Consider the following 15696-nt stretch of genomic DNA (forward strand, 5'->3'; position numbering starts at 1 on the left):
TACAGTACACAACTGTAAAGAATAGAATAAAATAAAATACTATATACAGTAGAATAAAATATGTTGGTTGTGTTAAACAAACTGGTGGTGGATGGGAACAACTGAGGAAACGGCTTTTCTTCACATGTAAACTGAGGGGCCAGTTCAGCAAGTTTGCGTCACAGGTCAACCAATAAGTCGCAACGCCATAAGTGACCCAAACAGGATCAGCTGCCTAATCAACGTGACTAGTATACGCACGACAACAGTCGCCCCAAAGCATTTTATACTGTAAGGTAAGCATGAGCCAGCAAAATCCCAACAATCACATGACTTCCAATGAGCAAGCATTGGGACGGAAAAAGGGCCTTTTAAAGAGGAAGAAGCCTCCAGCAGAACCAGCATCAGTGAGGAGGCCGTCATCTGCAGCAAGCAGTTGGGGGTGAGGGGAGGAAGACAACCTTTTTATTTGATGATTATTCTAAACATTTGTCCCAAAACAGAGGTGTGTACACGCTTTTCAGTTTTTCACTGATTTAAAAAAAAGAAGAAGAAAAAAAGTGCAACCTAGCTTGATTAGTATTACAAAACAGTTGCTAAACTTGGATCCAATTTATTCATCTAATTAATCTTACAACAAAAAAGTAGCACAAACCCTTTTATTACTTATTCAAATCTACTTTCAGTGTCTGGACTTTACACTTTGTTAAAAAAAGTTGTAATTGTTTTGTCTAAATGTGTTATTGCACCGCACGTTTCTTTGAATCTCTGCGGGCTGCCCAAACAAGTGTGAAGTACTTTCTGCTTGCACTGCTGTGCTGTAGTTCATGTTGCATCGTGGAAGACAATTTTAAAACTTAAAAAAAGCAGATTAACTTTATGCTTTATGCTTATGGAAAATTAAAGTACACTATGCAAATTCCCCACCTTCTCTTAAATATCGGAGTCCCCAGCATGAATAATCCGTGGAATTGAGTGACTGATTTACACCTTTGAATGTTGCATGATGGATGGCGAACTTCAGCCCCCCCTAAGAATAGCACCACCACAGATCCAGGGGTGGCTTCTTCGAGGGGGGATCCCTAAAAGGACATCCTTTCCCAGACCTTGGCCTACCTCCAGACTCCACCCTTCCCACCGGTCCTGCAGGTTATTCCTGGTGCTGATGATATGACCCACATTTTCGTGCTCGAGGACACGCTCTCTCCTTCATGTTCCCTCAGACCTGCCTGCCTAAAATAGAGGAGGTTACCGGGGGTTGCTTGCCCAGTGACATACTGTCATCCAGAGACCAGAAATAGAAAACAGTTCTGGGGGGGGTGACTGACTGCTGGTGCTACTGTAAGTGGACACAAATTAGACACATCCCACAGCTGACCTGCAGCTCTAAGGGACAAGTGCAGTTTAGAGGGGAGGGGCTTAGAGTGTCATGGACCTCTGGGTAAAGCTTATATGCAGGCGCATTTCAGGGTGAGATAATCACTAGCACAGTGGTTCTTAACGTTGTTGGAGGTACCGAACCCCACCAGTTTCATATGCGCATTCACTGAACCCCTCTTTAGTGAAAAATAAAATGTGATTTTTTTTCAAATTCAAGACATAGATATGGTTTTTTACTGGTGCACAAAATGAGCCATGCATGTCATGGCGGAGGCTCTGCCGAACCCCTGAGACCGACTCACCGAACCCCTAGGGTTCGATCGAACCCAGGTTAAGAACCACTGCACAAGCAGAATAGAGACTTTTTTTAATGTACATTAATGCAATTTTAACAGACTCCCACCTCCTTAGTTCTTTTGTTATATGACAGGAGACAGCGCAGGCCCAACAAACCTGTAAACATCCCTCAAATTTGAAGGTTTAACACTAAGGTGCTACTGCAGGATCAATGACTCATTTGGATGTTTTTTAAGGCACTTAAGTAACCAAATAGGCAGCTTGAAGACTCAGAACAGCTTACTCCTAGAAATAGCTAACATTTTAATCACAATAAAACATGCAAAGTCATTTTAAACTCACTGAGTTTATAATGACTCAGGCCTTAGATACCGTCACAATTTTCTCTTTTTGAAAGAAAAAAGAAACTAATCCTTAAGAGTAAAAAAAATAAAATAAAATTTGGCAGCTGCTCGTTTTGTGGTCAGCCATTTTTGCTTTGTCTCCACAGATGGAGACATGGTGGCAAATCTTGGCTAACCCACACCTTAAAAGAAACAATCAATCCTGGGGACACAAAGTCAGGGCCAGCAGAAGCAGACTGCTCTGTCTGGATGTGCTGTTTAGCTGGCGTGTAATTACAGCCACTAAAATACCCATTGAAGAAAGCTGCAAACACCCACTACAGCAAAGTGTAGCAGGCTCGGCTCCTCATTTTGCTTGGTGAATATTTTTAACTTAAAAGTTACTGAAATCTGCTTCCAACTCTAAACTGTTGCAACGCTTGTGTTCCCTCAAGTCTTCACCTTCTTCCCATTACTATAAAAGGATTTCCTCCAGACCCCGTAACACCACAGCTCGCTTATAAAGGCTCCAGTTCGTACATTTGTCCCAGAGCAGTCTCTACATGCTCTACCTCAGATTTTGTGACCCTTTACCCTGCAGAAATTTTCTGCAATTTTGGTCCATATTTTTCAAAGACACAACTCCTGAACACAAATTTTCAAAAACCTTTCTGCTAATGCTTTTCTCTACAAGACAGATGTGCTCTGTAGCAATGGGTTGAAAGAACCAATTCTAAAAAGAAAAAGTTCTGTAAACAGAATGAAATGACATATCATATCCGTCTACAGCTGAAACCTAATGCACCAGCTGAGAGCAAAAGAAAAAAAAATTATGCAAATCAGATACGTCTCATAGCAGACAAAACCTGTTGCGCACGTATGGATGTCGCTGCTTCTACTCAAACATCAAACAATGTAGTCAGCTGAAACAGAGCTTAATCTCTCCAGTGTATCTTCTACATATACCAGGCTACAAAAATACAACACGCAGTAATAACAATAACAACAACAACCACCTACCTGCATGTCTTTAGTTGCAATCTCCCCTGGAGTTGGCCAGCTGTTCGTATCTCCGAAGTCTCCAACCTGAGGACAAAAAACAAAGAAATTACGAAGAAATTCAAGAGGGGGGAAAAAAACAAAAACCATCCGATTGCTGCTTTTCTGTTTAAAAATGTCAATTTCTTCAAGAAATAGAGAAAAAGGAAAAAAGATAAACACCTCTCAGGTTAAAATGCAGTCTAAAAGCTGATCATGTCTGAACAGGCAGTACCGCTGTAGTCCTTACACCTTAAGCTCAAGTATAATCTGGTTAAAAACACTTTACATGAGTGTTTTTACAGCTTTTTACTGTTTATCTTCAGCAATGTGCTGCCAGCTGATTGCCAGTTTCTGTCTTTTGTTCCTGGGACTGGGTAGTTAACTCCAAACCAGCCATAAAAAGTTTATGGCCAAGGTGTGGCTACAAACAACCAACTGTAGAGTACTACAGTGTCAGACAAAAGGGGTGGGAAATTCTGAATGAAAGGCTTCATCTCGCATGCAATTGGTTCACTGCGAGCACATCTGCATTCCAGCATGTGAGAGGAGGTGACTGCACATTTCTCGAGGCATTAAAGAAATACCTGCGCTTGAGCTGTCACATTGGGGGGGGGGGGGGGGGGGGGGGGGAGACAACTTTCCTTCAGCTCATGTCATAAAATAAAGGTTGTCATTTCACTTTACATTCAGCAAATATTTCATTAGATACATTTTTCTAATACCAGGTAGGACCGCCCCTTTTCCCATCAGAACTGTGAAATCCTTCACAGCATAGATTTATTAAGTTTATGGAAACATTTCTTGGGTGATTATAGTGCATATTGACAAAATATCATCATAAGGTTGCTGCAGATTTGTCAGCTGCACATCAAATTTGCACTATTGGGTTGAGATCTGGGCACTGTGGAGGCTGTGAGCTCATAATCATGTTCAAGAAACCAGTTTAGAGAAGACTTGAGCTTTGTGGCATGAAGACTGATCGTGATGGAATAGCTTTACTCGAGCAGGCTGCAGTGTTTAGTTTCAACTAGGCATCATTTTAAAGGGGACCGAAGTGTGCCAAGAAATTACTCCACACACTTTACACCAGCAGCAGCACCTGAGACAATTGGATCCACACTTTAATGCCATGAATGCCAGTTTCTGATCCTACCATCCAAATGTCACAGCAGAAACGGACTCAGAACACAGATTTTGTTGATTCAATCTTCTAATTTCCAGTTTTGCTGAGCCTGTGTGAACTCTAGCCTCGTTTTGGTCTTCTTGCCAGGCAGGAGTGGCACCCAGTCTAGTCCCCTGCTACTGTTGACATTTTGACACCAAAGCAGAAAGCCTGATACTACAACAGAAATAAAAAGCCACTTCACCTACATTTTAATAAATCACTTTTGTTTTTAAATGCAGCACAACAAAAATCTGTTATCTGGATTTTAAAAGCACTGAATTTTCCTTCGAGATTTTTAAAAACAAATTGAGCCATATTAATACGTTTAGAGCTTGTAATTATTATAAACCCTTTAACTGTCCACTGCTTAACATTCAACACAGACAAACGCATGAAAAGTATTACCTTGCCGCCACGCCTGGCTTTAGGTGGGTTGCCTGCTCTCACTACCTTGGCAGGGCCGGTGGACTCTGTGGGGACACAAAAATGACTGACATTACAACTTGGTCTGCATACATGAACAGAGTAAGATAGAAGCACAATCATTTATATGCATTTGATTAAAAATGTAGAGTCTTCTAGGAAGAAGAAAAAAACCCCGCATAAGACAAACTTGCTTCTTTCTCCCACAGGTACTCGCTTGTCTTTCAAACAGTTCGATTTACATTCTCATTACTTGTCTTATCTACCAGCAGCAGGCAGGCTCTCGGTGAATAATCTGGCTTTATGCGTCTTATTTCCCCTTTAATAAACTGCTGTGGTGTCTGTTTTCACATAAACTAAACTACAAGCCGACACCATCATTCTTCTTTTCTGACTCTGTTGCATCCAGCGACAATCACTGCAACAAACCCACACAACACAATCACTCGAATAAGCAGCCACAACAGGAGAATACAAATTCAAAAAGTGTGTTGAACAACATGTCAAGGCATGTCAGAAACTCTTCCTCTTATATTTAATATAATCACACTATGGTGATTCTATTATGGTATGGTTACTATGATGGTAAAACCATCGCGTGGCTCTGCTGTCCGCTTGTTGGTTTTCCACGTAAACCTTTCACAATAAAGCTCAAGATCCTGTTGAGACCTTTAAAAATAAACTGAATCACATGAAAGAGTATGCAGAGAGTTTACGGATGAGAAGCAAAAAAGAGCCGCCAGGTGCTAAAAAAAAAAAAAAAAACAACCTTAGACTCAAATGTTGGAGGAGAAAAAAAAAAAGAAAAAAAAAAAAAAAAAAAAAAAGGGGGGGGTGGCCGTTACAACTTATGTCTAGAAATGTATAGTTTCATGCATCGGTTGAAACACTCTACTCCAGGTACACGACGCCCAGCTGAAAACACTTCACACAAGTCGAGCTGCCCGAGATTCACAGAATATGTTACATTTTTGTGATTTATATCGTTGTCAGGACAATAAATGTCTCATATCGGAATATGAGATTTTCGTCATATCGCACAGCCCTAGTGATGGTGATAAAATTCTTGGCAATAAAAGCGAAAGATTTTCAAGAGCTTGAGGCTATGTTAAGTTAAAGTATAAAAAACAACAAATGTTTTATATTTTTCCTTTAAAAAAATGGAGCACTTAGCATACCGAACACACAAACCAACCAATAAAAGGATTAAAATATACATATTACTCAACTGAGGCCTGACAGCTAATGTGTTGTGTATTTTGTTGGCTCTTCCTCAGAACAATAAAATAAAACATATCATAGCAGGATCTGAGTTATTCCTTAAAATAAATACATAAAACAGCAGGTGATGTCCATACAACATGACCAGCTCAACAGCAGCACACACCACCATCTCTTACGTGAATGTAAATTAGTAGATATAGAATTTAAACAAAGGGTTAAACACGTCAGTAACAAATTATTGCTACAATCCAGCTACAATTACAACAATTATCCATAAAATAAAAAAAGAACAAAGAGAACCTCGGAAAGATAGACAAACTTGTTACCTTTAACCAGTTCTGAAGAAAACGTGCACGTTATTATCAGCCTTTAAAGACGTGAGTCTGGTATTGCTGTAGTTTCCCCCCCAATGAAAATGATAGTCACGCTCGCCACCTCATTGTCTGGCTCATGCCCTGAAATCAGAGATGTTTCCTCCTTTCTATCTCCTCCTGCACTGTCACCAGCCACAGTGACACGAGCGAGGCAACCAGCTCCCAGGCAGCAGTTCACACCAAAGAGTAAATCTTACTAAGCGCCTTGAGGACAATCACCAGGAAGAAAGAGAGCGGGGGGGGGAATAAAAATCCTCTGACGGATACATCGCCAAAAGCACAAAGAGAAGCAGCATGCCAGAGTTTCAGTAGAGGCGTCTATGCTCTACATGTTAATGACAGCAAGATATTTCAGGTTTGGAGGACAGTACAGTCAAACAGGAATTTCTGGGCCCAGAAAACCTACTTATATTTCACTTTTCAATGCATATACCTTCTGAATCGCACGTCCACATAACACCCATCGCTCAAATCTTGTCTTTTCACCATTCAGGTAACCGTAAACAAAAGAAACTGTTTCCAACAAAACAAAAAGCATCTAACCTCCCATTTAGGAAGGGGAAAAAACAAACAAACAATACTTGGGAATCTGTATTAAAATGGCACAAACTTAAAGACCCAGGCAAACAATATTGCTGATTTCATCGCCATTTTTCAAATTCCCAACAACCTCCAGTAATGACAAAGCTTCTGGTGTCTAAAAAGTTTGCAGTCACAGTGCATGAATGAACGTTTAAAAGTAGAAACAACAGGAAACATGAGATTAAAACCTTAACCAGTGCAACATGTTTAGCTGCTGTAAAGCAGCTGTGTACAGGCGCCTTCAGTGGCGTCTCCTGACTCCAACTCCAAAGGGACTTACCATACTCCTCGTCTCCAACTACCTCTCAATGATCTAATAATCTCTCAAGGTTAAACACCATAGTGTTTTAAAATAAAATGAATAGTTAGCTTAGGACATGGTCAAAGTTAGCATCGGTTTTCAATACTGATGTTTGCAATTAACCAACATCCAATATCAACCACCGATTTTCTACTTTGTTTTAGCTTTGTTCATTTAGCACCGGAGAAACTGATAAGAAAATATAAAGAACAAACCTCTTGTTTTCTCATTTTGGTTCATCTCACTGCAGCTGAAAACTGATAGACGGCCAACTGGCAAATGAGATGTCTGAGAGCAGGCAGTAGGTCTGGCATCAACAGTTCTGATGATGTAGCCTCAGTTTAAAGTACTTAAAATCTAATTGGTGCTTAGACAAGCGACAAACAGATACCCAAATCAAACCCATTCTTAATCACGGTCCACTTCACAGGTCAGAGCGTTAGAAACAGAACAACACTACGAATAACAAAAGGTTGGGCTGGGTGAGAAACCAACAACCTACAGTTGTTCCCTGGGTGGCAATTTACCAGCAGAAGAGTTTCAACTATTTAATAATTTAATAAATAAAAATATTAAAAGAAATGTGTGTCATGACAGTGTAAGAAGCCAATTCAGAGGCATACTGAGATTTAAAAAGCCCATTATGTACTTAAAGAACACTGAATGAACTCTAAATGGACACAAATTTACAGCCTTTTATTATTCAGCTCTGTTAAGAAGTGCAGTAAAAGTGTACGGGGGAAGGATGAGGGAGATAAGTGCAAACACAAGAGTCTACTGTATAATATAAGTTGGTCTTATAAGCATTCAGAAAAACAAACTAAAAGTCACGTTTACAGAGAGCATGGCTGTGGAGAATTCTTCTCCCCTTAGATCCACTATAGGTAGTAAATATGATTTTTGATTTGGGCATCTGTCTGACGCTTGTCTAAGCACCAACAAATTTCCCACGTTTGGGACTAATAAAGGTTATCTTATCTTAAAGACAAAACTAAACATCAAAAGAAAGAAGATCCAGAATTTAACTAGTTCTCCTGTAGTTTGGCTTTCCGATTGTATTCTCTCATCGCAATGCTTGCTGTTGTGCACTCTCTTTTTCCCAGGCTGGGAACGCCGTCATAAGCCGATTCTGAGGCATTTTAAGTACAAGTGAGGATGAGGAAAACACTGAAAGCCACAGCAAATGCTTCGCCAGCTAATCGCATGGAATTATATTAAATTAGCCACTGAATTTAAAATTTCTATACAGAAATATGTGTACATTACCCATGATGCAAGTTGACCAGTTTGGTTAGCAATTCAATGCTAAAGACCTCAAGATGGTCACATTAAGCAGATGAAGAGGAGGCGGCGGCAGAGGTTTTCTTTTTCAACATCACTCTTCAGCCCATGTGGAGCCACAAATATCCTTACACACAGGCTTAATAATCAGAGTCAACCTTCAAATCAGTTGTTTTTAATCAAATAGAGGACTGCGAGCTGAACCTCATGTCTCTTTACTGTTCCGTAGTATCCCTGGACTTCATTTACATGATTCCTGGACTTCAAACTTAGACTGTTTGTTTAACTTTGAGCCATGAATTTAGGAGATTGTGCAACAGTGGTTTAATTTGAGCTTCCTGACACTACACAGTCTTTAACTTTTGCTTCATGCTAGGCCGTTTAGGAGCCTTGTATCCCCCAAGGATTACTCAACAGAAGTTGCGTAGTAAATAAAAAATGATTTCTTGGAGAGATCAAAGATGGGACGCAACATACGACAGCAATCACGCAACATGAGCTAACAAACAGGGCGAGGGCGTGGTGTCTTTCTGATCGCTAATACATTTGTGCAATGCCCATTTAGATAAAACGGTATGAAGAACATTCAAAAACCACATTTTCTTTCAACATCAACCAGCCAGGAGAATCACAGTGTAACTGAATAACCCATTTAGAAACTAAGGCGGAAAGTGTGTATATTTTTTTTTATTTATCTTTTAAACATCCTTCCTTTAAAAGAACAATTTTATGAGCAACAAATTTGCAGATCTTCTCTAATAACAAAGGATTTGTTGCAGATACAGACAGCGCAATTTTTAGTCAGCCCCTCATTAGCTCCAATCAGAGGACTTCAGGTCCATCTCCCAGGCTACTACTTTGTTTTCATCAATCAGAATCAGAATCAGAATACTTTATTGATCCCTGGGGGAAATTATTTTTTGTTACAGTGCTCCATTTTAAACCAACATTAAGACAAGACAGACAATACGCTAACTAAGAATAGTACAATATATACATATATATACATACATACATACATAAGTCACTTATAAATAAATATTTGGAAAAGAAACATGTGTAGTTGTAGCAGCAAACAGTGTGTTAAGTGGATGCGTTGTACAGGGAGATGGCCACAGGCAGGAATGATTTCCTGTGTCGTTCAGTGGTGCTTTTCGGTAATCTCAGTCTCTCACTGAACGAGCTCCTGTGACTGACCAACATGTCATGGAGTGGGTGGGAGGTGTTATCCAACATTGTCTTTATCTTGGACAGCATCCGCCTCTCCGACACCACCTTGAGGGAGTCCAGCTCCATCCCCACAACATTGCTGGCCTTACGGATCAGTTTATTAAGTCTGTTGGCATCTGCGACCCTCAGCCTGCTCCCCCAGCATGCAACAGCATAGAGGATCGCACTGGCCACCACAGACTCATAGAAAATCCTCAGCATTTTCTGGCAGATGTTGAAGGACCTCAGTCGCCTCAAAAAATAGAGACGACTCTGGCCCTTCCTGTAAAGTGCTGTGGTGTTTTTAGCCCAGTCCAGTTTATTGTCAATGTGTACTCCAAGGTATTTATAGTCCTCCACAATGTCAACACTGACCCCCTGGATTGAAACAGGGGTCAAGTGTTTCCTGGTCTTCCTGAAGTCCACGATCAGTTCCTTGGTCTTTGCCACGTTGAGCTGCAGATGATTCTGCTCACACCACGTGACAAAGGAGTCGACCACAGCCCGGTACTCTGTCTCATCATCCCTGCTGATGCATCCAACCACCGCAGAGTCATCAGAAAACTTCTGAAGATGGCAGGTCTCTGTGCAGTGGCTGAAGTCTGTGGTGTAGAGGGTGAAGAGGAAGGGGGAGAGGACAGTCCCCTGTGGTGCCCCTGTGTTGCTAATCACCTTGTCAGACACACACTGTGGGAGACGTACATATTGTGGTCTTCCTGTCAGGTAATCAACAATCCAGGACACCAGAGAAGCATCCACCAATCCATCAATGCAGTAGGGCTGCCACAAACGATTATTTTGATAGTCGACTAGTCACCGATTATTTATGCGATTAGTCGACTAATCAGATCATCATCCACTGGACGTAAAACTACAGCTTATTGCACCAGCAGCATCTGCTCTTATATAACTATCATTAGCTTACAGCTTTAAGCTTTTAAGGTGCTAACTAAAAATAAAGACAAGATGATAGTTTATTCAATTTTAATGAAATTTGCAGATTGTTTCGGTAAAGTTTAATAAACTCCTTGCTATCTAAAATATAACAGGACACCGGAGTATATTCTCCAGCATCTCACACTTCTGATAATCAGCTGTCTGCTTGACGTTTATTCAGCTGTGTAAAAACTATAACTTTAATCTCAGCCAAACCGATTTACTCAGGAACAAATAAAATACTAAAAAAAAAGCCAAACAATAACATTTTTAATTTATCTAAGTGACTCATATATATTTAACCTGAGTCGCGAAAGACGGCGGTGGGTTTGAAAACAATTTGCCGGGAGTCCGGTGTTCTCACGGCGCTAGTGACCTAGCCCCCGGCTAGCTATCGAGCTAGTGGGTAACAGACGTCTCCGAAAACGTCGGAGCGCTTTTGAAAATATGTGGTGTCTTGATAAACTGAGCAGATATTTGAGGTTTACACAGCTACATTCTCGCCTGAAAATATGTTAAACGTTTATTTTGTGACCCAGAAAGAATAATAAGAGTAATATTAAAACTAACTAGCTACCGCCATTGTTGGAAACTAAGCTGGGCCGCGCTATGAATTCTGGGACACAGCTGCTTCTTCTTCTTCGGGGTTTAACGGCAGCTGGCATCCTTGTACATGCTGTGCTGCCATCTTCTGTTTCAGTCCGTTATTACACTCTTAAATCCTGCTATTATTCCTGCGTCTTTTGCGATCTTACAAAGCTTCAAACGACACGTCGACTATTAAATCAGTCGTCGACGATTTTGATAGTCGACGTAATCGTGACTAGTCGACAAATCGTGGCAGCCCTACAATGCAGTCTTTCATAAAGAAGCTGTGTGAAATAATTAAACAGCTAAATGTTTGCTTTGTGAAACTGGCAGCTTTTTACCCTTAAACAAAAGCTTCTTATAACCTGGTGACGTTTCAGGTGGCGAACGCAACATCCCACACTTAGCAGGCATAAAGTTGCGTCAGCAGCTGGCCGCTTACACTAATCGCGGCTGATAATGTCACATGAATGTGCCAGTCTGATAAAACTCACTAATGGCAGGTGGAAACCGAAGGATTTCTCCAAATAGGAACCTGATTCTGCGCTAACCTGGTTTGCTATTTTAAGCTGGAACCCCCCAGTGTTAGGCGGCCTCATGACCGGACTTTTCAATCATCCTGGCCTGTAGTCATTTTACCACCAAAGTTAGGAAAATTCCAACAGATACAATTTGAGACACAAGTGAAATCAAGTAAACAAAAATCCCTGAAATCTGTTTTGTTATAATAGAATTTAAACCTGCAAAATCACTAAAAGTAGAAGACTTTTACAATTAATGGAAGAAAACTTTGGTTTACTTTGACCTAGATTTGTACATCCTTGTTCCCGACCTTCATAGGAAAATAGAAATGTGCAGCCAAAAGTGGACAAAGTGTGAACTATTACCCCTGCCTCTTCAGTTAAAGAGATAAACGTCTCCACAGAAGATCCCACACAAAGTTATGAGTCCAGCAACTGCGCAAAAAGCCTGACATCAAACTTATTTTCCTCCAAAAAAAAAATCCTGCAACTCTAAAATTAAAATTTGTACTCTCCTAATAGCTAGGAAGAGCAAATGGCACTCCTCAGCTGGATAGTTTGTTCATGGTATGCTCAGCACCAAAAATAGCTTTAACTGGCCTTATAAGTAAAGATCCAAAGACACATGGATCATTTGCCCGTGTCACATTGTTCTGTGACCAAGTCTCAACTACCAAACAGGACTGAACATATCCTCCTGAACACAGGTATGCATCTGCAAACACCTAAGATTTCCACCCACCCACCTACTTAAACTCCAGCCACATTTGGGTCAGGTTAATGCATAACTGAAACTCCTGCTCTCCTGTCAGCAGACCCATGTTGAAACACTGGCCAGCGTAACAACTTTGCACTTATTTAGTCAAGGAATCCGTGCTAATTCCTCAAGCATTTAGCCCTCTCTTATCTGCTTAGTGTATGAACAATAGTAGTTACAAAAATTTCTCACTGCTCCTTGTTGTGCATGATTGTTCATTTTGTGCCTAATCACAGGAAGTGGGACAACGGAGGAAACACTTTCCTCGAGTCTTTCTACCTCGTCACCATGACAGAGCACTCTGACGTGGCCTCCAACAATCAGAACTCTAGAGGAGCTGTTTTAGTTGGGCAAAACCACCAACTTTTAAAGTGCATTTAAAATCAAAAGTCAGAATACTTTATTAATCCCTAAGGAAATTATGTTCTCTGTAAAAAATTACAGTCCTCTGTGAAAGGGGTGATGCCTTGCCCATTTTTGCTATACTCTGTACTGCTTCTGTGATTCATCTGCTTTTCTCGGAAATCAGCTGTTCGGTGGTATTAGGATTATTAAAGATAGATTTGCATGACCATTACATCAGTGAGCGAGTAAATGCAGAACAGAAGCAATAAGTGAGATTTTCTTTGACTGTATGGACACAGTATCTATTATAGGTTCTAATCTTTAAAAAAATAAAAAATAAATTGACAAGTGACATCAGGAGCCAGGTTTACCATTAACAGCATCTATCAAGTTACTTATGTTTTGATTACCCCTCCCTTACCTGTGTAAGTGGTAGTGCCCAGGTAAATGAGGCTGGTAATGCAAAAGCAATGGGATTAGAGAGAAAACGTGGCATCTTCCTGTAAGTGTGCATTGTGTTTAGTTTTATTTTAGAGTCACATGGTTTAGTTGATGTTTCCAATTTTCTCCCCCTTTTGTTAATAACTACCAGATACAACTGTTTGTGCATGTGCTCCTGCACAGTTGATCTGATATCCTTGTGTTGCTGTTGTTCCCAGATCATCATCATCATACTAAATGTTGTTCCAGGATCAACATTGCAAGTGACCAATCAGAATGTTGTGACGTCATACTTTTGCGACTTCGGGAAAAACCGGCGTAAAACAAAAAACTGTACTTAAGCTGCGTGAAACCGCCTCTGTCCGCCGATCAATGGACCCTGACCCTTTAATAAACAGTAAGCAGAATTTATATTGTCCTTGCAACATTGGAATTTCATAAATGCACGAATGGCTTAGCGCGCAAAGGAATAACGTCACAACAATGTGATTGGTCACTTGCAATGTTGAACCTGGAACAACGTTTTCATGATGGTCTGGGAACTAGGGCTGGGCCATATTATACCGTTCACGGTAATACCGGTATAATGTTAGGCAACGATAGGAAAATGAAATATCGCGATAGAATATGAGTAAAACGCGCATGCGCAGTGCCTTTGTTTTCATACGCACATGGCCGATTGTTGAGTGAAACAGATGAACCAGAATTGGTTTGTAAAAATGGTGCAACTTCAGTGATGTGGAACTGGTTTGGTGTTTGTCCGTCAGATACACGACAAAGCACATTTTTTTGCAGAACATGCAAGCGGCCGTCGTTATTGTCGTATTTGTCGGACTAAGATGCTCTTAAATCTGGGAGTAATCTGGGTCCTAAACTCCGTATACTTCAGGTCAAACGAACACTGCAGCATCACTGAGCGTTAAAAACTGTCTAAATTCTTTCATCTTTAATAAAACGATCAGCATTACTGCCTTACCAGGGGTAACTATGAAGTTTAACTTCCAGGCATCCATGAAAACAAAATGTATTACATTTAACGGAGTTAGAAGTTAGCAGGAAGCTAGCGGAAGTTAGCTCGCTAGTTTCGCTAGTTACCTAAGCATGATATAGCACGTTCTGACTGAGAGATTTCTGAAAAAATTCAAACGTACAGCTCTGCTATCACTTCCAACATAAATGAAGACAGGAAACTAAACAGCAGTGACGTTTGTAGGGTTACTGAAGTTGGGCTAGCTGGTATATAATGATGTGCTACGTAATCGCTAGCGACACAGCTATGTTAGCATAACATAAACAGTGAAGCTGGAGGACGAACACTAACACTTTTCCACTTATAAAAGTTAACGTGAAGGTTCCTCATGGTTAGAGACAAATGCAATCGCATGGCAGGATGCTGTAAACGGACCAAACTTCAGTCAGGAGAACAACTGAGATAATCCATCCACAATACGAGGTTAGTCATTAATATACTGCAACAACATGGGAATAGAGCAGCTACCAGAGAATTCAACATTAATGAATCAATGGTACAGAAGTGGAGGAAGCAAGAAGAATGAGTTTAATAAAGTTTGATTTATCTGACTGCTTTGTTTCGCTTAATGTGCCTTATAATCCCGTGCACCTTATGGTCCAAAAAATACGTACTGCACACTGCAGTTTAATGTTGCAAAGCACCTCTTTTTAACTTCAGTGGATATTATACATGGTTATGCTCAGGATATGTCAGCCCATTTCTACTGGAAATGCCTTTTGGTTAAACTTTCAGCAAGGAATTAGCATTTGCACTGTTACATTTTTATAAAGCTTTAATGTACATAAAAACCAGCTTCTTGTTTGAGTGAAAATAAATGGAAGGTTGTCTTTTTGCGCTAGTAATGTTGTGGAGTTGTATTTTGTCTCGCATCAATTATATCGTCAGTTATATCGTTATCGCAAATTTTCAAATATATATCGTGATAAATATTTTTGGCCATATCGCCCTGCTCTACTGGGAACAACACCAACACGAGGATATCAGATCATCCCTCCTGCACATCGTCTCCCTCTTAAAATATGGACTGCACAACTAACATCCCGGAGACGTCACCAGGTGGAAAGATTTGCCACTAGAAGGACTTGCTGATGTTTTCTCACAAACTGATCTCTTTTACTTCTGTAACTAATTGTTCATACACTTACAGCAATTTATTTAGTTTTATTTTTTTTAAATATCACTTCGACCACTTCTGGGAACCCAACAGCAGCAATGAACCAGACTAGTTCCTGAAACTGTAATTACATTTCATAGTCCACCAAACTCTGCAAAAAGTGGACAATCAAGTGTTGTTCAGTACTAAAAAGCAAGCTGTTGAACTAAACTGCCACCTCATGATCATCTGAGCCGCATGCTAGGAATCCTCCTCGACAGACATGTAGGCATTACTTACAGGGCTGCTCAGTGTTCAGTGCACGTCACATGATGATTGCAGATGATCGTTTAAGGTCAGAGGAGAGCCTCCCTGGGCCAAGATGTTAGGCAAACTATAAGCT

At 40.5% G+C, this 15696-nt stretch overlaps 1 protein-coding gene across 7 annotated transcripts in view; it reads right to left on the reverse strand.

The window, feature by feature from the left end:
- The window catches only part of larp1 (La ribonucleoprotein 1, translational regulator), a 58714-nt gene that overhangs the window by 22630 nt on the left and 20388 nt on the right, over positions 1-15696 (reverse strand). For 6 of the 7 annotated variants that reach the window (XM_085364671.1, XM_085364670.1, XM_085364667.1 and 3 more), the window contains exons 2-3: positions 4591-4655; positions 3000-3065 (exon numbers count right to left, since the gene is read on the reverse strand). In XM_085364671.1, coding sequence (XP_085220797.1) covers positions 3000-3065; positions 4591-4655 — 131 coding nt within the window. Of the gene's footprint in view, positions 1-2999; positions 3066-4590; positions 4656-8355; positions 8667-15696 lie in introns of those variants that run through there. The other variant, XM_085364672.1, reaches the window with a different exon arrangement.

This window comes from Diplotaxodon limnothrissa, linkage group LG10 (genome assembly GCF_057381915.1).
Source record: "Diplotaxodon limnothrissa isolate DT_005_m linkage group LG10, D_limnothrissa_male_GT1.1, whole genome shotgun sequence".
Taxonomy (NCBI): Eukaryota; Metazoa; Chordata; class Actinopteri; order Cichliformes; family Cichlidae; genus Diplotaxodon; species Diplotaxodon limnothrissa.